Genomic DNA, 22,317 nt, shown 5'->3' with positions numbered 1-22,317 from the left:
GGGAGGAAAACACGCTGCAGGAGTCAAGGGAGCAAAATCACTAAGGTATTTCCCTGAGCCTGAGGGTTAAGGGCTAAAGAAATAAAGCTTTATATACGTGGCAATGTCTTATCCCTTCCTATCCTGCTCCATCCCCCTCAGCCTATATGCTGACCATCCTATTGCTGTGAGGGAGGATAAGGAGGGTCGGCACTTAAGGGAAGGGCTCAGTTGGCCTAAAATACCCACTCCTCCAGAGGAAAGGGAAAGCCCGTTTACCAGCTTAGTGCTGATGCTCTTTTTATCACCATCGCTCACACCCCTCCAGTCTTAGGGCTGAATAATTGGGTCCCCCTTCCAGGAATGAGGAATTCAAGGCTTGGCAGGGCAGAATAGGCCTGGCCAGGGCAGGCCGCAAGTGTGGTTTCTGGTCCCTTGTGGACCCAAGCTAACAGGAGCTGGTCTGCAGGTTGCTCTCCGTAAGCAGTGATGCGATGGAAGAAGGGTCGTAGACACTGTCAAATTCCTCATCTGAGCTCAGCCCTTCATGCTGGGTTGACTCAGCAGCTGAGCGGGAGGCTTTGCGCCTGAGAGAAAGGAATACTTGTAAGGGAGGGAGACAGAAAGATTGAGACAACCATGCTTTTCATGCCAAGGACACTCCCAGTTGTCCTAAGGCCTCAAGGTACAAGATCCCCCACCAACCTGAGATCTGAGGAGATGGGATATATATAGACAGTGGGCTGAGATACTAAAGAATAACTATACAGGCTTCCAGCCAGGAAGGAGTGACTGCAGAATCCCATCTTAGAGAGATCCTCCTCCCTATTCAGCTCCAGAGAACCCATTCCCTTCCCGCATGACTATCCTGATTGAGCCAGGGGACAGAAAAGCAGCCCATACCAGGAGTCCTTCTCTAGGGTTTTGATCCGGGCCTGGAGCTGTTCATTGACCTCATGCTGCTCTTCCAGCTCACGCTGGGCCTTCTTCCTCAGGCCATCAAGTCGCTCAATCTCCTCTTCTGCTTCATCCACCTGCCGCTTCAAAGCCTTCACCCTCAGGCTTAGCTGGGCAGGATACCAAGTCCCCACATTAGGAAAGTATCTGCTGCTACCATGGACTGGGACCCTCCCCTGTAGCAATTTTGACAAGGGATCATTGCCCTAGAAAAATGTCGTGACCATGTGCAAGTTCCCTAACTTCACAGGTTTGTTTTGGGGATTAAATGAGTTCATACATGTGTAACACTGAGAAAGAGAACCTAGCACATCACACTCAATGCATGTGCTTACTATGACTTTTAATCCAGTGCCTCCAGTCTAGTCTCCATCCTTACACAAGGAGAGTCGAAGCTAGGAAGACCTATGAGATGGGGCCTCCCTTGGCCTTCAAGCAAACACACATATGGTATATGCTTACCATATGGGTGCTTGGCCCCGGCTACCATCCTTACCTGGTCCTTCTGGTCATTGACATGCTGCCGCTCGTCATCAATTTGGATGGACAGCTCTTTAACTCTCCGCTCCAGTTTTCGGTTGGTGGACTGCAGAACAGTCTTCTCCCTAGGAGAGTATGGTAGGGGGGTGTCTATGGCTGTCGCCATTTCTAAAGGAAACCCTAGTTGGCCCCCTCCAGCCTCCATGAACTCCTCTGAGTCACGTCACACTAGGGAGGATCCAGGGGCAGATCCAAAGAACTGGGGAGATAAGAGGTCATTCACATTTCAGAAGTTCTGCAACTCCCTCTGCTCTTTACCAAGAGAGAGGATCCCCCTAAAGATCAGGCCAGGTTGGCCATGTCTGACATGCAAGACAGAGAAAAGCCCAGAGGGAGAGAGGGAGGATGGGCTCACATCACCTCTCTTCAGCCTGCAGCCGCTCCTGCAACTCCCGATTCTGGGATTCAAGCTGAGAGAGGCTGGCACTGGGCTTCTGGAAGCCTTCTAAGCTGGACAACCGGCTCTTCAGGTCCTTGTTCTGAGAGGGACAGAAAGTCTTCGTGGTCACACTCCACTTCTGATCCCTCCCATGGTCATTCTACCTGCCTCCTGGAGTCTATCCCCAAGACTCCTTACTCCCCTGCTCACCTGTCTCTCCAGGGAGATTTTGTCACACTCCAGGTCCTGTCGAGCAGACCTCTCCTGCATGAGCTCTGTCCTCAGCTGGTCTACCTAGTGGATGAGAGGAGCCAGATTTGCGGAGGGCTAACAATGAACCAGCCAGGTGAACCATGAAGCAGAGTAAAGTGTAGGCTGCTCTCTGAATCCCCACAATTCTCAGGCAACTAAGAAATCACAGCCTATTCAAATGGGAGGAGCCACAGAATTTAAACAGGGCCTCCTCCCTCCATCTCACCAGGAACTAGCATCCCTTCTGAATGGAAGCAACCTGGACTCAGGGCAGAGAGGATCCCAGGCCACCAGGATTCCTTCTCCCACTCAAATCCCTGGCTTCCCTCCACCCGTCCTGAAGCAGAGGAGACCCTGAAGTAGCACCAGCCATGCACAGATTCAGCAGCCAGAATTCTCCAGATTATGAATGATGGGAGGGTGGAGGTGTTTTTGAGAGGGCCAAGGGCTAAGGAAGGGGGTACCTGGTCCCGGCCACGACTCATGCGTTCTGTCAGCAGCTCCACAGTGCTCCTCTCCTCATCTAACTCCGCTTCCAGCCGTGAGACTTTTTCCTGTGGCAGAGGAATGAGAGGTTCCTTCTGCCCCACATGCTGGACACCAGAATGCTAAACCCCAACCAGGACCCTTCCAAAGCCCAGCCTCCACAGACCTTCCTGTCTCCCATGTCCCATAACCAGCTGGTCTTTGCCCCTGCCCAGAGCCAGCATGGAGCTAGCACCCTCTGCTGGCCAGGCGTGGCATTGAGGGGAGAGGGTGGTGGCGCCAGCTCTAGTCTTGGCCCTTGGCAGGATGACAAACCCCAGAATCGATTCCTCAGTGGGGCAGCCCTAGTTCCCTAATGGGGAAACAGACAGAAACCAAAGTGCCTGAGCCAAAGCTGGGATGGAGAGTCAGAAACCAAAGTGCCAGGGTTCAGACCAAGGAAGTAGCCAGGCAGTCCCATATAGAGGCTAAGGGTATGGGCTCTGGAGCCACGTGGCCTGGGTCTGAAAATCACATCTACCACTTCCTAGCAGAAGGGCCATGGCCAAGTTGCTTAACCCCTCTGAGTGTCTGTTTTCCTCATCTATAAAATGGAGACCCTACCCCACAGGGTTATTCTCAGGACTCAATGAGCCTTGAGTGCCCAGCATGTGGCATAATATGTGTTTGCTGCTTGCACTGGTATTATCATCACTGCCAAAGAGCAACCTGGAGACCACTGTTCACTCTGAAGGGGCGATGCCACTGCTCAGCTCCAGCCAACTGCTGCCCTGCAGACAACTCAGGACAGAGGCTCAGTGTTACCAGATTTTCCAAATGGACAAAAGGAGCCAGAGAGCAGAATATATAAGTAAGTGACATGTATAAATTTCAAACACTGGCAATTAACCCAAAGTCATTTAAAACACTGCACTCAAACAAAACCCATCAGCTGTGGCCTATCAGCTTTCGATACCTAGCACAGAAAAGGGGCTTGGCATGTCCTGGCTCCTTTCCCCCACGGAAGTCCCACCTGTGCCAGGACCTGGACACCCCGCCCCTGCCCCGCCACCCCCACGCCGTCACCTCAAGACCCTTGAGTTGCCGTGTCCTGTCATCCTGGGAGCGCTTTTTGTTCTCCGCCTCTTGTTCCAGCCCCTGCAGTCGCTGGGCCAGCAGCTCTTTGTCCAGCCGGGCGGTGTCCCGGTCAGCCTGAGATGCCTGCAGGGCCTGCCGTAGCCTCTGGGTCTGGGCAGAAGGAAAAATGCAACAGCTTGGAGAAGTAAGGTGGGGGCTGAGGGATGGGAGCAGTCTGCCCCTGTGGGGAGAAATGTTTCATCACTGACATTCTTTAGAATTGCCAGAGCATGGTGGTAATAAAAAGCAGGTCAACTTTTAGTCCCATTTTCTTCTCTTTGAAGATCTAGCTAGCTTTATTCAACAATTCAGGAATCAGGCAGCGTCCTATCTAGCAGGTAGAAAGGAGCTCTTAGTCCATTTTCTTTATTGTTTTAAAATGCCCTACACAAATTAGAATCACTTAAGTCGTTTTTAGACAACTGATCCTGGGTCCCCGCCCCAGAGGTTGTGATTTAAGTAATACAGGATCCAGGTTGGGTACTGAGACTTTTTGGGTTTTTTTGGTTTTTTTAAACAAAACAAAAAGGGTTTAATGTAATCAAAAAACACAAAATTGTTACAAATTGTTACTGTAAAAGATTGTGAAGCATTAAAACTAGCTAACATTTTTAAAAAATAAAAATAAAACCAGCTATCATATTTAAAGCACCTACTCTGTGTCAGACATGCCTCTGTTTTGATAACCACACTTCCACTGACACTGCAGTATTAAGATTTTTTTTTTTAAGATTCTATTTATACTCTCTCTCAAATAAATAAAATCTTAAAAAAAAGAAAAAGAAAAAAGAGGCAATGACCTTAAAACCAAGGACATTTGGCCATTTCTCCTCCTACCTCATCCTGAAGCCGGCTCAGCCCCCCTGAGTTCTTCTCAGCCTCACTGGCCCACTCCTTGGCCTGGCGCTGGGCGTCTGCCACCTCCCGCCGGGCCTTCTCCTTGTAATCCTCCAGCTGGGCCTGAAGCTGCTGCAGGGCCTGCTTAGAGTCATTCCCAATCTGCTCCAGCTGAGAGGCAGAGAAAAGAGCCTTTTTAGCACTACACCTCTGTCCCTCCTCCGAGCCCCAGATTCTCCTTATAGCCGAAGCAGCCCTCCCTTGCTCTCCCCTGGGCCTAGGTCCCTAGTATGGCTAGTAGTGGTATACAGATTGCCTGGGTTCAAATCCTGGCTCTACCACTTATTAGCTATGTGACCACAGGCAAGTTACTTACCCTCTCTGGGTCTCAGTTCCCTGTAAAATGGGAAAATAATGGTACCTACCATCACAAGGTTGTTGTGAGAATTACAATAATGATGTAAAGTACTTATAAAAGTGTCTGATACAAAGTTAACCTTAAATGACCATATTTCAACAAACCCAAGAAGCCAATGATTGTAAGATGTACCACTAAGAAAGAAAAACCTGCCAACTGAACTGTAATCATCAGTTATAAGACATAAGTCAACTTCAGAGATGATGCAATGTGCATTTTAGAACTGATGAAATATTTTTGTTTGCTCTAGCTTTATAAAGTAAGAGATTAGGAGGGGAACCTTACCTAAAAAAATGCAATTTATTTCCTTTTTTCCTTGCCCTCCCCCAAATATAAAATTCCACCCACAAAAATTCCTGTGTTTAGGTCTTAAAGACATCTAGGGAGGGATTACAGAACTTTCCTTTCCCTACCCCAAACAGAAAATTCTACTAATGAGGATTCTTATGTTCAGGTCTTACAGATGTCTAAGGGAGAATTCCCTTAGACATTCTCCAAGGACCAAGACCACATGGAATGGGATGTATGGGGGAGGACAAGAACACTGAGGAGCGGGAGGAAGGACACCCCTCTGTAAAGATTTGGCCTTGGCCTCCCCAGCGATGAACTTGAGGAAAGCAAACACCACACACTCTGACCACCCCCCACCCCTTGCCACCAAGCTTCCGTAAGAGCTGGGCCTCTTCCTGAGAGCCCAGGCCACCCCGTGTCCCACCTCCTTGTTGAGCTGGCACACAGTCTTGTCCAGCAAGCGCTTCTGCTCCTCCAGCTCAGTCTTGCCCCGCCGGAGCGCCTCCCGCTGCTTCCCCTCCTCTTCTAAGGCCCGGTTCAGTGCTTGCTGCTCCTGCCCCAAGCGGGCCAGCCCCCGCTGGGCCTCCTCCAGCCGGGCCTCCAGTGCCCGCTTGGCAGCTGCCAGGCTCCCCTCCTCTTCCTGAGCCGCGTTCAGGGCCGCCTCGAGCCGCTGTTTCTCTGCCTGGGAGAGGGAAGACATAAGCCATTTGGAGGGGAATAGATGGGACAGAAGAAGAGTGATTGACAAAAAAGGTGGGCAGTGAAAACAGGCTCAGAGGAAGCAGCGAGGAAATCAAGACACAGAGAACAAGCCCAGGATGGGAATAAGAGACAACAATAGCAGTGCAGGGCGCCTGGGTGGCTCAGTGGTTAAGCGTCTGCCTTCGGCTCAGGTCATGATCCCAGGGTCCTGGGATCGAGTCCCACATCGGGCTCCCTCCTCGAGGGGAAGCCTGCTTCTCCCTCTCCCACTCCCCCTGCTTGTGTTCCTGCTCTCGCTATCTCTGTCTCTGTCAAATAAATAAATAAAATCTTAAAAAAAAAAATAGCAGTGCAAGGGCCAAGACGTCCACAGCAAAGCACGCTCCAGGAAATAAACCCGAGTTTAACAGTGGATTGGGAAGGCAAATGGAAGCACACTCGGGGCAAAATAAAATGGGTGGCTGAGGATTTAGCTGGGGGGGATTTAGCCAAGATGAGAGGAGGGCGGGCCAGGGGGAAGCCAACGGTGTGGGCAGAAGCACTGACCTCCAGCCGCTGCACCCTGTCCCGGAGCCTTGCCTCCGCCGCTTCCCCACCTTCCGCCAGGCCTCGGGCCTCCTTCAGCTGCTGCTCCAGACCCAGGATGCGCCGTCGGAACTCGTCATTCTCCTCCTGGGTCTCCCGAAGCGTCGTTTCCACTGCTGCCCGCCGCTGCCCCAGCACTGCCACTTCTGCCTCTGCTGCCATCTGAGCCTGCGGCCAGTCCGGGGAGGGGCAGCTCAGACCCCGGGGCTCCAGGTCACCCCCACCGCCAGGAAAGCCACACCCAAGAGAGCCCGCAAGAACTAGACAGACTTCAACAGTGGTAGTGCCCCTGAGAAGCCCACCCCTACAGAGACGTGGTGGCTATCACCAGGTGCAGCCCTGCCTCCCCCCTGCCAAATCCTGCCTACTTTTAACCACACACCTAGGATCAAGGATCTGGTCTGTACATACCCATGGTAGGGAATTTTCCATGCCCTCCAGACCCCTCAGCCTCCACCTCCTAAGCCCTGTGCCCACTCCCCTTGCCTTGGAAGCCTCTTCACAGTCCTGTCTCAGTTGCTGAAGGGTCTTTTGTAGCTGGAGGTTCTGCTGTTCCAACCCCCGGCCCCGATCAGCCTCAACCCTCAGCTGCTTCTCCAACTCCCGCTCCCGGTGGCGCCCAGCCACCTCCTGGCTCTGCTGCTCTTCTCTCAGTTCCTTAAGTTCCTGCTGTGTCTGGCGCAGCTCCTGGAAGGGAGGGGGACAGTGACAGGGCACAGACGCGGCCTGGGATACCAGACTGCGCAGCAACCGAAACTCTCATCCATTGCTGGGGGAATGAAAGATGCTGTGGCTACTTGGGCAAAGGGTCTGACAGTTTTCTCAAATGGTTAACCACAGAGGGGCGCCTGGTGGCTCAGTCATTAGGCGTCTGCCTTCGGCTCGGGTCATAATCCCAGGGTCCTGGGATCGAGCCCCGCATCAGGCTCCCTGCTCCGCGGGAAGCCTGCTTCTCCCTCTCCCACTCCCCCTGCTTGTGTTCCCTCTCTCATTGTGTCTCTCTCTGTCAAATAAATAAATAAAATCTTTAAAAAAAAAAAAAGTTAACTATAGAGTGACCATATGAATTCCATTCCAAGATATATATTCGAGAGCACTGAGAACATGTTCCCAAAAAACACGTTCACGTGAATGTTCGTAACAAACAGCATTCTTCATGAGAGCTAAAATATAGAAATGACCCAAATGTCCACCCACTGGTAAACAGATAAACAAAATGTGGTACATCCATATAGAATATTATTCAGCCACAAAAAGTAATGAAGTCCTGATAATTGCTACAACATTGGTAAACCTCAAAAAAAATTATACTAAGTGAAAGAAACCAGACATACATGAGTCCAGTTATATGAAATGTGCAGAATAGGCAAATGCATAGAGACAGAAAGTAGAGTAGTGGTTGTCAAGGGCTGGGGAAAGTGACTGCTAATGGATACGGGGTTCTTTTTTGGGGTGATGAAATTGTTCTCTAATTAGATAGTGATGATGGATGTTTAACTTTGTGTATATACTAAAAACCACAAAGGGACGCCTGGGTAGCTCAGTCAGTTGGGCGTCTGCGTTCAGCTCAGGTCATGACCTCAGGGTCCTGGGATCGAGTCCCTGATCAGGCTCCTTGCTCAGCGGGAAGCCTGCTTCTCCCTCTGCCTGCCACTCTGCCTGCTTGTGTTCTCTATCAAATAAACAAATAAAATCTTAAAAAAAAAAAACCAACAACACTAAATCGTACACTTTAAAAGGGTGAATTCTATGGTATGTGAAATAAATCTCCATTAAAAAAAAAAATCACATGGGGGCACCTGGGTGGCTCAGTCGTTGGGCGTCTGCCTTCGGCTCAGGTCATGATCCCAGGGTCCTGGGATCGAGCCCCGCATCGGGCTCCCTGCTCAGCGGGAAGCCTGCTTCTCCCTCTCCCACTCCCCCTGCTTGTGTTCCCTCTCTCGCTGTGTCTATCTCTGTCAAATAAATAAAATCTTTAAAAAAAAAAAAAAAAAAAAATCACATGAAGTGAGAGTAGGTGAGGGTGTGGCTAAAATAGGATTGGCTATTTCAAAAACAAAAGAAAATATGTTGAAAACCAAAACATATTACACAATAAATAGTGGTGCTGCCCTCATTTCTTTTTTAAAACATTTAAGTATTAGGGCACCTGGCTGGCTCAATGGGTAGGGCATGCAACTCTTGATCTGGGGGCTGTGAGTTTGAGCCCCACATTGGGTATAAAAATAAAAATATTTTTTAAAAAATTAAAATATGAGCTCTAGTTCTAGTTCTTTAGCTATTAGCTACTTCTGAAATTCAGAAAGTACCATAATTAGGCTGAAAGGTTATATATTTTGAGTTTTTGATGTAAGACACTAACAAAACTAACTACAAAGAAAAAGAACAGCACAGCGTGTGGTCTACACTGGATGGGGTCTGTTTTCCTAATGTGTATGTTGTTTGAGTGAGTACTTGATAAAATATACTTCATTTATGAGATAAATGAAGCACTAGTTATTACTTTTTAGCTTTATCTCATATGATAAATCAACTAAGATTGCCCAGAGGAATGTCCAAGTTTATTATGTCGACTAATATAGCGAACAGACTTCAGACTATCCTTGATATTTGTTAACTTCATATTAACATAGAAAAATTTAAGAGCACTTTTCATTTCACAATCACTAAAAGTATGTTTGGTCAATGTTTATTACATTTTTTTTCAAGTATTTTGTGTAAGCTCAGACTTTTATTTATCTGGAAAATCATCACTTAGAGCTATACTTCTTTACTCGATTAATAAATATGATTACCTTGATTACAATTAGGCAGTCTTATGGTAAAGGCATGATAAACAAGCATTGATTCATTAATACTTGTTAAATGAGCACCAACTACATATCCAGTGCAGTGAATCAAAGAACTATAAACCTAGAAGGATCCTCAGGAGGCCCTAAGTGCCACTTCCCTATACTAACAAAAATATTTTCTAAGTTTCTAAATCATCCAAAATAATTAGTTGCTTTCTTGTCCTTCATAAACCTATACCAGAAATATGAAGAGATATTTGTATTCGCTTCAATTTGATGACCTCATCATTTATAAAACATCCATGCATGATAAAATCCCTGCGTCTAGATTCTATACTCTAAGCAGCCTTCAAATTGCAATTTGGCTTCCCAAGTAGGTCAGCTGGCCATGCCGATGCAAATATTCCAGTCTGTGTGATGACACTTCACGTTACAAGTTAATAAACTGGCATTCTAACTGTAAATGTTTGTTTAATAGATGTAGTTAATGAGTCCATCATCCTGCCCCACTCCCCACTCTCCCACCCCCTCCTGACAGAGCAACTCTCCCTGTGCGGACCAAATTCCAAGCTTGCAAAAATGACCCTGGAGTCTCACAAATCCATCTAAATGCTACTCCCCCCCGCCGAGGTCTCTTGGGAGGCAGCCAGCAGCCTCTGGCTAGAACCCAACCAGGAGTCCTTTCTGTTAAAAACCTGTATACTCAAGAGCAGCCCAACTGCATCAAAGAGTGTGTGGGGGAGAGAGATGGCTGAGCAGGCAAGGTGGGTCCTGAAAACCAAGTACACAGGGAACCTCATGGGTAGGCGAGGTCAGTGGCCATCACCCCAACCTGCCCTTCCACATCCCAAATCCAAGTACCTTTTTTTTTTTTTTTTTTTTTTTTAAGTAATCTCTATACCCAGCATGGGGCTCAAACTCACAACCCTGAGATCAATGGTCCCATGCTCCACTGAGCGAGCCAGCCAGGTGCCCCTCCAAGTACCTTCTTGAGTTCCTCCATTTGGTGAGTGTCTGCAGCACCAGCTCGGGCCTGCCCTAATTCCCTTTGCAAGACCTCCATCTTCTCCCCAAGCTCCTCTTCCATCTCCTCCTTCTCCATCCGCAGCTGCAGGAGTCTGAGCCCAGCCAGGTGAATGCAAAGGGAAAGGGAACAAGGTCAGGCCACCTGCCTGGGAGAAGTTAGCAGGACAATGCAAATCACCTCCCCAGAAGCCAACAGACTGGGCACCCACTCTCAGCAGAGTAAAGGGCACAGCATGGGTAGAAAAGAAGCAGGATATAGGAAACATGGATAAGCATTCCTGGGAGAGAGGCAAAGTCCTTACTCCTGCTTGGTGGCTCTAAGCTCCTCCTTGTTCTTCTGGAACATGCTCTGCCAATGCCCTGTCTCCTCTGAGGTCTCCTCCAGCTCCCTCTGCAGCTCCCGCACCAGGGTTGACATCTTCTGCCTCTCCGCCTCTAATGCAGCATGGTCCTAGGGAAGGAGACAGTTGGGGGCCAGGAGGCTCAGAGGGAGAACGCACTTCAGACCAAAGTCTAAGTGTGTGGAAGGGGAGGCTCAGGCCCAGAGGACACCACACCAGCTACACACTGTGAGATCCCAGTGGTGCCTGGTGCGATACTAGCAAAAAGCTCTCCCCAAGTCACAGCAACCCCCCCGCCGCCGCCGCTATCATTTACAGGAAGCCTCCCCCATTTATTTCGCCATGGGACTTTGGTCATACACCTTCATGATGCTCCTGGCCTGCATCCCTTCACTCTGCCCTTGTAGGTTTTCTGGCCAAGGTTTTCATTACATCTCACATGTGTCGTTTAGAGGGAGTTCCAGTTACAACCAAGAAAGTCCCAAAATACCAAGAAACCTCAAGGCGGCTCCCTCTTGGGGGTGGGAGGGTGCCCTCTTCTGGCAGCCCCCGCTCTGGTCACATGCCTGGGTTGCGTCCTGCATACTCCGGCGAAGCTGCTCGGCATCTCGCTGGTACTGCTGCCGGACGTTTTCCACCTCCTGGTCACGGGAGGCCACCTCCTCCTTCAGGGCCCCCTTCAGGGCTGTCAGTTCCCGCTCCCGCAGTCTCAGCTGCTCCTCTATCCGCTGTTTGCCCTCCAAGACCTCTTCCAGAAGCTCCCGGGTCTCTAACAGGTCCTGGGGAAATGAAGATGGAAGTACAGAGGTGACTCTACTAGGATCTGCCTGCCTATTCATTCATTTAATCAATCAAAAATATTTACTGAGCACCTTGTACCTGTCAGGCTCAGTACCAGGTGCTCTCTGCCCATCATTCTGGGCTCTAACCCCCACCCCACCATTGGATCTGTCTGAAAGCACACTAAGGGGTACCCATAATCAGCTACCTACTGCCCATACTGTGGGGAAACTATAGGTGAACAGATTTGAGGGTGCTCTAGCTGAAAGGAGGCAGAGGCTGTGGGAGCCATCCTGCTCCCTACCTTCCTTAGTGCCTCCTTAGCAGACTGCGGCCCCTGGGCCTGTTTCAGCTTGTCCTGCAGCTCCACCACCTGGGTCTCCAGCCCATGTCGTGCCCTTTCACCCTGATCCACAAGAAGCTTCATGTTCTGGAGCCTAATAATTAATAATAGATAATATCATCAAGCGCTAGGTGTCAAGCAGTTTTCTAAACACTTTACATATATTAATTCATTTAAACCTCCTTCTTTGTTCAAATCTAAATGAGGCCTCCCCTGACCACTTTATTTAATACTGGAACCTGCTCCTCCACCACTCGGCCCTCAATCTTCTTTGACCTACTCTACTTACCACCTTCTCACATGCTACAAATTTACTTACCTAATATGTTCACTATTTACTGTCTGTCTCCCCCCACACCCCTGCCACCACTAGAAACTATGCTTCTGGAGAGCAGTGCTCGTCATATGAATGGTTCACTGCCTGGAACCTAGATCAGTGCCTGCCACACCGTATTCATTGCAAAAACATCTGCTGAATGAACCATCCTGTGAGGTAGGTACTATTAAACCCATTTTACAGATTTAGATTCTGAACTAGAGAGGCAAATCCAGGTACCCCAACTCAGGCACAATCACCATTACCAACAGAGAAAGTAAAGAGAAAGTTCCTATATTTAAATTATCTCTGTCTGCCCCTTCTAGCTTCTAGAGATTTCTCTCCATCTCTCCCACCCAGGTGGCACCTCCAACTCTGGCCTCTGTCCCCAAGCAGCCCCATATGCACCATCGACTGCACGCACTCTTTGGTGCTCTGCTGGGCCTCCCCCTTCTTCCTCTCCAGCAGCTGCTGCAGTCGGCTGCACTCTTCTGTCTTCTCCTCCAGCTGCTGCTCCAGCCCAGCCCGGGATGGCTCTAGCTTCTGCCGCTTCTGGAAAAGGCAGGGCGAGTAAAGCAGGTGGAGAGTAGGCAAAGCCTCCCAGGAGGACCAGGAGTAATGCAAATGTCTAACATTTACTGACTCACTAAATGACAGGCACTGTTACTACGAACCCTGTGTTTATTATCTGGATTTAATTCTCTTAACAAGCCTTGGGACTTATGATGGTTTAAAGTATGTCCACTAATTCTCTGACATTCCTTTCAAGAGGTGAAGCTTCTCCCCTTGCGTATGGGCTAGACTTAAGGACTCTCTTCTAACAAACAGAAAAAGGAAGAAGCGATGTGTAGCTTCCGCGACTAGTCCTAAAAAGGCACTGCAGCTTCCTCCTTACCTTCTTCTCTCTTGGATGGTTCACTCTGGGGGAAGGTAGCTGCCATACTGTGCAGACATTCAAGCAGCCCCACGAAGAGGTCCACACAGCAAGGAAGTGAGGCCTCCAGCCAACACCCACTGTCTTCTAATGACTATAGCCCCAGCCAATACCTTGACTGGAAACTCTTACATAACAGACCTGGAACTACCCAGCTAAGCTGCTTCCAGACTCTGGGTCCTCAAGACACCAGGAGATGATTGTTTCAAACTGCTACGTTTTGAGGTAATTTGTTACACAGCCATAGATAAATAATATAGTACAATTATTATCCCCACTTTATAGTTAAGGAAACAGTGGCTTAGAACATATAAAGAACATGCCCAAGGTCAGTTACACAGCCAACGGTTACCAGGATTTGAACTCAGTTTGACTCCACAGCTGACCACTTAACCAGGACACTATTCTGCTTTCCAGGAAATAAGGGGAGTTACAACCCAATACTTACTGAGTGCTGAGTACCAACTACACACAAGGCAATACTGTGAGAGGTGAGAGCAGTATTTTTTAAACTTTTTTTAATTTTTTTTTTTTTTTTTTTTTTTTTTAAGAGAGAGAGAGAATGCGAGGGTGGGGGAAAGGGCAGGGGAGACTCCCAAGCAGGCTCCATGGCCAGCATGGAGCCTGATACGGGGCTCGATCCCACGACCGTGAGATCATGACCTGAGCTGAAATCAAGAATCTGACACTTAACCAACTGAGCCACCCAGGTGCCCCACAATATTTTTTTTTAAAGGGAGTAGATAAGACTTTCACATAAGGCTGACCTGAATTTTTAAATTCCTTCTCTGTAACTTAGTACCTTGAGCAAGTCACTTAACCTGTCTGATCTTCAGTTTTCTTATCATGAAAGGGTCCACAATACCTACTTTACAGATCACTATAATTATTACGTATTACCTAGGATGGTACCTATTACAAGAAGTATACTCAATAGGGGTGCCTGGGTGGCTCAGTTGGTTAAGCATCAGACTTCGGCTCATGTCATGATCTTGGGGTCCTGGGATCCAGGCTCTGCACTCAGCATGGAGTCTGCTTGTCCCTCTCCCTCTCTCTCTGCCCCTCCCCCCGCTCATGCTCTCTCTCTCTCTCTCCCTCTCTCAAATAAATATACATAAATATATATATAAAGTACACTCAATAAATGACAGCTACTGGTATTGCCATCATCATAATGCAGTGAAGAGGACTGAGGGAAGTAAGCTGCTCAAGGCATCCACAGCCAGTGAACAGCAAAGCCAGGGTGGGAACTTCCAAAGGAAATGAATTCAAGGTAGTCGGAGCTCTGATGAATGTGCTCTTCTCCCTAAGCTCCAGGGAACCCCAGAAGTCCTTGGTGGGACCAGCACACACGCTTGTCTCGTATCACAGAACACACGAGTGCTCATTCGATCGCTTGGAAGAGCAACCAAGGCCACAGTTTCTCCCGTGTCCTGTGTGCCTCCTGCACCTCCAGTCTCCCCTCACCTTCACCTCTTCATCCAGCTTTTGCTGAAGCTCCTCCACTTTTCGGGTGAGCTCACTCTGCCCAGCCAGGGCCTTAGCAGACCCAGGAGAAGCCATCTGCCAGAGACAGGGCGGGAAAGAACAGGTCCACACCCAGACCCAGGCCTGAGAGGCCCAACACTGCCCCCCTGCTCCCACCAGGAGGTAGCCACTTACCACCAGAGGCTGCATCTGTTCCAGCACCAAACTGACCTTCCTCCTCACAGAGGTTTCGCTTTCTGAGCTTCTGGAGGATAAAAAGGATAGAAGCAAAGGCTAAGGGAGGGAAGAGGTAGCAGAGATGAGAGAAGGAAGAGCCAAGGGCAGGGAAGGTGGGGAAGGAAGCTAGAAGGAAAAGAGGGGAGGTGTGTGACTCTGCTGTTGGGAGGGCCCCCACTCACCCCTCCCTCAGGATGCTGTAGATGGTGGCCTTCATATGGTCCACACTGCCTGGTGGGGCTGTCTCCCGCTGGTCTCGGAGAAGGTCTGGAGTTGACTTGAACTGCAAAACATAAACCCAGAGAAACAGGAAGATGAAGCCAGCAGTGTGCGTGATGTTCCGATGGCGCAGAAGCGGCAGGTGGGAGACGAGGCCCTCCAAGCATGCTGAACAGGCCTCACGTGGGGAAAAGAGGCAACACCGCTGAGGCCTGAGCAGCAGGCCCAGGAGAGGTCCAAGCAGGGTACACCTCTCACTATTGTTGCAAGCCAGATTCTCCTTGACAAGCAGATCTCAACTAGCTGGGAGCTCTGTGGTAAGTTATTTGTTGCTACTGACAGTTAACGTATTAGACTTTGTAAATGAACAGGCTTAAGAAGTCGCTCCCCCACTTACTTACACTCCTGAGTGGGAGACAAAGGTGGGAGTTTTGACAAGAGCACTGGAAGTTGCTCGTATTACCAGGCCTGCCTTACTTATGCTGCAGACCTAGCAAATGCTAGTGACTGAGGCACAGTTCATGGCCGGGCAGTAACACGGGACTCTCATGCTTGTGAAGACTAATTTCACAGTTTCCATGGAAGTATCTTGTACATGTGAATATCATCTATGAAGAAGATAGGTAAAGTGGAGAACAAAAGTAGAAACCTTCTGCCTTAAGTTATTTGAATCAGCAAGGGGTCCCTGGGCTGGTGGGTCAGGGATTGGAAGCCACAGAGGAATGAGGTCTGACCTGCAGGATGCCAGGGTCCTGGGCTCTCCCCCGTGGCTCCTCAAAACTCTGAAGGACCCAGTCCTGGGTCTGACGGGAACGGCTAAAGCCACCAAGAGGGCTCTGGGTCTGGGCCGACTGTTTGGAGCTGCCCATGTGGCTGTCATGCTTTGTGCTAGGAGTCCAGTGGTTGGGGGACCGACGCTCCCGTTCCTCAAGGGTATCCCGTGGGAGCCGGTTGTCCAGGCTTTGGCTCCGCTTGCGTTGTTCAGGGGGCAGCGTCCGCATGCGCCGGCCAGTCCGGCCCCGGGCCTGCCCCCCATGGTGACTGTCAAACTTGTTGATGAGTGAGTCCACTGAAGATAGGGGAGCAGTGTCAATGGTGCTCCCAGGGGAAGCTCCTTGGGGGGCCAACTCCAGCAAGCTAGTGCTCCTGGTGGTCGGACTCACAGGGGCAGGGCCTGTCAGTGAGGCCTGGGACTGGGATCGGAGTAGCCTTCCATTCCAGTGGGCCCCAGGCTCCTCATCAGACATGCTGCCCTGTGAGTGGGCAGGAAATTCCTTGGCATGAGAGTAGGAACTCTCCGGGAATTCCGAGTCAGAGCTCAGAGCTCCCGGAGCCCCTCTGTTGTTGGCCCCCTTGATCTGGACTCCAAAGGAGTCACCACCTTGCTCCCCACTGTTGAGCACTACAAAGGGCTGTCCAGCGATGCCCTGCACACGCACAGCGACCCCATAGGTATTGGCTCTTGCATCCTTAGCTGGACGTCGCCCACCACGACGTAGGGTGCCCATCTCTGTATCACCCACTGGCTCTGTAATGAAGCGAATCTGGACTCCATGGTCTACAGGGCCCCGGGGCTCAGCCATGGTGGATGCCTGCTCCATGAATGGGAGGGTTCCTAGAAAATTAAGAAAACAGTTAAAGCTGAGAGACTGGGAGTAGAAACCCAGAAACCTCCACCTGTCTGGCTTTTGTGTGGCTTGTTACCTTGTCGTTCCTTCTACATAGAATAGTGGTTCTCATATTTTATCTGAGCAGAAGTACCTCAAGGGCCTATGAAAACACAGACTATTGGACCCTGTCCCCAGAGCTTCTGATTCAGTAGGTCTGAATTTGCATTTCTAACAAATTTCCAGGAGATATTGATGCTGCTGGTCCAGATTCCAGATTTTGAAACCCACTGACTTAGAAGAATCCATTTCCTCTAATACAGTCCTAGGGAGCTTGGCTTTGTCGAGAGTTTAATGATTTTGCTTGATCTCCGCACGTACACCCATAGCATGGTGTGCCTCCTCCAACTCCAATGAAGGCAGAACCCAAACCCCACCTTATAGATACCTCTATCCCAATGGAGAAAAGGGGCCCTCTACTCCCAGAGCTCATTTTAAAATACAGAAGACAACCCCCTCAAGGTATGCCATCCCATTTCTGGGAGGATAGCAGTGATGCCTCTGGGTTGGAGGACCTGGGGGCTAAGGACAGAGATGGGAGAGTAACTAGCTTTCTACTGTCCCTTTTAAATTTGGAACCATGTAGATGTATTGTTTATTCAAAAAAAGATTTAAATAACATTTAAGAATGTCAGTCCAAAGGGCCCTAGGATAGGCAGACTTGTCCCACATGAGGGCCAGAGCCAGGACCACCCATAGGCCAACTCCTCCAGTCCACATCAACCCAAGATTAGAGTCGGCAAATGGAATATATTTCAGGTGTGCTCTGGCTCCAGGAATTGGGGAGGGCAGGTTCTCCTTGAAGCAAATAAAAACTCCAGCTTCCCAGCCCTGCGACTAATCTCCACCACAGCCTAGCACTTAACTGGAGGAGGAGTATATCAAGACCCGGACAGACACACAAACATACCCAGCTCGATTTCCCAGTGGAGCTCTCGGCCAAGGAAAGTTGGCAAGGCCCCCTTCAGGGACTGTAGACAAGCTAGGAAACCCAGGAAACGGGGGTGAGAGGGGAAGGGAGTGGCCTAGCTGCAGGTGAGAAAGGGCTTGGTGGGAAGAACATTCCTAGCATTCCCAGCCCTTCCCCTCCAGAGAAAGGAATAGCGAGGGAGGAGCCCTTATTGGCAATGGTTCTTCTCCTTTTTGGTTCTGAGACTCCATTGAGAGAATGATTAAAGTAATGCACCCCACCCAAGAAACAGTCCACCCAAGCTTTTACCACAGAATCTCAAGAGGTTCATGGACACCTCCAAGCCCACCCTGAACTAAAGGACCCCGGTCCTCCCACCATTCCAGCATTGGGGAGGACTTTAGCCAACCTCAGATACTCCAAACAAAAGGATATTTAGTTGACAGGGTCCTTTGTTAGAATTCAAGTAAGAGATGGGACCAGGAAAGAAGCTACAAGGCAAAGGTTCTCCAAACCTCATCCAGTAAAAAAGGAACTTAGCCCTGCTCTTCATTGGATGTATATAACCTTGAGCAAATCCCAACTTTTCTGAGCCTCAGTTTCCCCATCGGTAAAATAAGTATAACGATAATACCTCATGAGGTAATACTTGTGAGAATTAGAAAATAATAATTACATGTATACAGCTGTAAAAATTTTATCATGTTCTACACTTCAGATTCTTGCATGTCATTTACTTAGGTTCCATTATTTTTTTTTAATAAAAAGAGGGAAAATAAGGGCACCTGGGTCGCTCAGTCAGTTAAGCGTCTGACTCCTGGATTCGGCTCAGGTTGGGATCTCATGGTCGTTGGGATCGAGCCTCACGTTGGGCTCTGCACTCAGCACGGTGTCTGCTTCAGATTCTCTCCCCCTCTCTCCCCCCACTCACTTTCTCTCTCTCTCAAATAAATAAAATCTTAAAAAAAAGAAAAAAGGGAAAATGACAAAACATGAAACATAGCTAGCAGCATGTATGCCTGTCACAAAGCTGACAACAAATGTTACCCTGCATACATGTGTTCCTCCTAACAGGACCTTCCTGGCTTCATGTGCTTCACAGAAGGATGTCACTTCCTCAGAGGCTTTCCCAACCACCTCCTCCCACAAACTAGATCAGAACCATGTTATATGTTCTACAGTTGTCCTTCAATGAATTTACCTCAGTTTATGATTTTCTTAAACAGTTTATTTTTAAGTAATCTCTACACCCAATGCGGGGCTCAAATTTACAACCCCGAGATCAAGAGTCACATGCTGTACCGACTGAGCCAGCCAGACAACCCTGTTTATTTTTATATATTTATCAGTGATGATTTGTTTCCTGTCTGTCTCCCCCACTAGATTATAAACTCCTGGACGGCAAAGAACATAGCTCTCAGCTGACTACGGTGGCCCCAGGGCCTGGTGACATGGTATGCATCAATAAATATTTGTTAAAGGTTGTATCCTGAACCAAGGCAGACTCGCACAGCAGTGGGGAGATTTACCCAATGACCCCCTCACAGCCATTTCTCATTTGCCCCAGTAACAAGACCTCTCCCTGCCCCATTCAGTCATAATTTTGGAACCAGATGTGCCTAGACTGCCAGCTCTCAGAAGTCACATGATTTATTCATAATGCAGCTCTACTCTGTCAGTACCTCTACTGATCTTCCAGATCCAGGTCAAGGAGCTCCCAGACTAGGCCCAGCAGAGCGCACAGTCCCTCACCCACGCAAGCGCACCAAGTTGTTCAGAGTCAGTGCTGAACGTGCCCCCAGGTCCCAAAGACTCCCTAAATCAATGGACTGTTAGTCCTGGGGACAGGTGGGTCAGGGACCAGGGGGGTTGAAGTGATCTTTGGGGTGGGTCAGAAAGCAGAGCTCTAAATGATTCAACATGGAAAACCCGAAACCTACCCGCCTTCAGTTACGAGGACAGTGGGGCGTGGCCAGGGGAGCCAGGCAGCTCCAAGGTCTTGCGTAAGCCCCAGAGGCAGGTAAACAGCGATCCAGTGCCAGGAAACATGGAGTAGAGAGGCTTCGCTCTCACAGCCTGCCCCTGCTTTTCCCTCCTCTGGCATGTGCCCAGGGTACTCCTCACCAACTGTACTCTGGGAAGAGCTCAGGCCACAGGTTAATTCAACTTCATCTGTCTGCCTCTGCCATTCCAGCCTGTAAGGAAAGGGAGGATACGCTGCCCCTGCACCAGGCAGCCACTTCTCCCTGAGTTACTCATTAGCCTGCCCTGCCCCAATTCCATCACCTCTGGCCCAGCCATAAGCATCTGGCTTCCAACTAGGAGTGACGGTGTCTGGACTTCTGGCAGGAAGTGGGGGTGGGGTGGTTTGGGGTGTGCAGAGGAAGAACTGATATATACAGGGCCAGGCAACATGCTAGATGCTCCGTAATTGGCAGATTTAGAAAATGGAAGAATGAGAGGTATAGAGATTAAACTCCCCTCAGAGGTAACAAGGGAAGTAAATGGTCAAAATAGAAAAGGACACCTCAGTGACCTTGATCAATTGGTTATCTTCTCAGAAAGAGTTACAAAGACAAGGTTCCCCATGGATCAAAAAGAACCACCCCAAGTGGACTCCTGGCCCAGTCCACTGAAAAAGCAGAAACCTGAGAGCCATGCTAGAGCAGCTTGGCCAGTGGAGGAAAAAACACAATGACAAACTGGGCCCTGCAAACTGGCTGGACTGGTTTGAGAGGCAAGGGGAAGGGGAGGGCCATGGACACTCCACTGGCAGCTCATAAAGCAGACCAGAGAAACTCCACACCACAAAGGAGGCAGGGGGCAAAACCATGGGCAAGGGCTGTCCAGCCTAGAGCCAAAGCTCTGAAGGAGTAGGCAGAAGGTGGAGAGGGAACAGGGAGGAACAGATGCACAAAGAACCTGGTGAGTGACAGGCCAGTATGTGACAGGAAGACTTTGTATCCCCCGCCCCTCCCTCTCAAGTTCCCCAAGTTACATTCCTCATCCCACACTTGCCTTGGCCAACTCCTGGGCCTTAGTTCTCCCCTCCCCAGCATGAAGAGAAGCAACCCTACCTTCTCCTCACCTCCCACAGGACTGATAGCATGCAGGTCAGCCTGGGGAAAGAAGAAAGGACTCTAGGAAGCCAGAATCCTCTTAGGGTCAGGCAAATCTCTGGATTAGCAGTCCCCTAGGGCCAGCCCCCCACTCCCAAATATCAAGGAGGAAAGAGGAGGTGCAGAAGCACCCGTAGGCAGCCTATGAACAACATAGCGGTTGCTAATTATTTCCCAATTACAACAACTTTCCTCAGGCAGGGCATCAAAGGGGCCAAGCTAAGACTGGCTCTGGTTCCCTTACCTGCCTAAGGCAAGGAAATCTGCCTCGGAAGTCTTATCTGGGCCCCAGTGTGCAGCTCTCATCCAGCCTGGAGACCTAGAGGTGCCAATTCCCCTAGTCTTGTGGTCTCCTAAGGAGTCCTGCCTATTTCCCACACCACTGGTGCCTCCTGCCAGTCTGACAGCCATCATGGTCCCAGAGTCAGGGATGCCTTGTGGGGTTTCAAGGAGTAATGGGGATCTTCTAGGAGGCATCAAGGAAATTGGTTAGGCTCCCAAAGCGCATCCAATGACTCCATCTAGAACCACAGAAGAAAGTATGTGTGTGTGGGGAGAGGGTTTGACATTAGCCCCAGTCAGAGGCCTCATTAAAAAGTATTTCTACATATTTTGTAGGCCTAGGGATCTACGCTTCTTCCTATCCCTCTCTTGAAGAGCACTCTCTGAAGAGGAAGAAGGAAAAATTCTCCCAGGCATAAAAGCAAAGGCGACAGAAACTGAAGGCTTAAGTAGTTTCACACCTAGCAAAGAGATGGGGGTGCCTTCTTGTTCTGCCCCTCAGTGTCTTCACCTGTAGGTGAATAGTCAGAGCAAGATTCCACACCTCAGAGACATCTCAAAGCCGGAAAGGAGGTGTCAGCGCCAGCTCAGAACGGCAGCCAGGGGGAAAACCTCAGGGAAACAGCACCTCTGGATGCCTTCCCCTTACGTCTCTGACCCCTTGTCCAACTGAGACTAACTACTTCCCCCTAACACCTCGGTCTCCAAGAGAAACTCTGCCCCTGGGACCGGCGTCTGACCTCCAGAGATAACCTGGCCCTGAAATGCTTTCACGTCCTGAGAGTAGCCTTAGCCTCACCTGGCACGTTCCCAGGCACCTGCCTCTGGTACCTTAGAGTAGGAGCCAGCTCTTAATCAGTACTCCCACCCCAGCTTCACCTCCCCTCCTCACCTCTCCAATGCAGCACCTGTACCCCGGAGGAGGGTATCTTGGATCGCCTCGCCCCTTGCCCCTGAGGCCCGCTTGCCTTTCAGGTGCTCTTGCCCCCTCCGCATTCACTCACCCCAGCCGGGCTCGGCGCTCCCGGGCTCGGGCTCGGCGCTCCCGGGCTCGGGTTCGGGCTCGCGCTCCAGCAGGGCTGCACCAGCCGCTCCCGGGCCCTCCCCCTCCGTCCCTCCGCGCTCCCTCCCCCCCCCAACCTGTTACTCCCCTCCGGAGCTCCACCCCCATTGGCCGTCACCACCCGCCCCGCCTTACCCTTCCTCTGGTTGGTCCGTTTCCCTCGAGGGGCGGGGCCGTTCGCCGCCGGGAATTGGACCGGGGGTCGCGGGCCGGGGTTGGGGGGCTGGGTCACGTGGGCCGGCGGGCGGTGGAGCGCCGCGGGCGGGGCGGCAAGGGGCA

The 22,317-nt window shown here is 50.1% G+C and overlaps 1 protein-coding gene across 3 annotated transcripts; it reads right to left on the bottom strand.

Annotated features, from left to right (window-relative positions):
• Positions 1-6: 6 nt before the first annotated feature.
• CGN (cingulin) lies at positions 7-22,085 on the bottom strand. 3 transcript variants are annotated; one of them, XM_031041210.2, is made up of 21 exons: positions 21,980-22,085; positions 15,732-16,612; positions 14,961-15,061; positions 14,737-14,806; positions 14,542-14,637; positions 12,565-12,692; positions 11,786-11,918; positions 11,268-11,480; positions 10,663-10,811; positions 10,320-10,452; positions 7,029-7,229; positions 6,504-6,710; positions 5,680-5,937; positions 4,547-4,717; positions 3,659-3,820; positions 2,572-2,661; positions 2,066-2,149; positions 1,837-1,955; positions 1,433-1,541; positions 883-1,046; positions 7-566 (listed from the first exon to the last, which is right to left on the bottom strand). In XM_031041210.2, exons 2-21 carry the CDS (start codon positions 16,596-16,598, stop codon positions 428-430), a joined length of 3,594 nt encoding a protein of 1,197 aa, XP_030897070.2. In that variant the 5' UTR covers positions 16,599-16,612; positions 21,980-22,085; the 3' UTR covers positions 7-427. The 3 variants fall into 3 exon arrangements, with proteins under 3 accessions (XP_030897070.2, XP_006728439.2, XP_081672071.1); XM_006728376.3 differs by lacking the exon at positions 21,980-22,085 and adding an exon at positions 19,515-19,786; XM_081815945.1 differs by lacking the exon at positions 21,980-22,085 and adding an exon at positions 18,360-18,520.
• Between the last annotated feature and the right edge of the window lie 232 nt (positions 22,086-22,317).

This window comes from Leptonychotes weddellii, chromosome 4, assembly GCF_054177405.1.
Source record: "Leptonychotes weddellii isolate Sample4059 chromosome 4, ASM5417740v2, whole genome shotgun sequence".
In the NCBI taxonomy this organism is placed as follows: Eukaryota; Metazoa; Chordata; class Mammalia; order Carnivora; family Phocidae; genus Leptonychotes; species Leptonychotes weddellii.
This window is presented reverse-complemented; position numbering and strand designations above follow the sequence as displayed.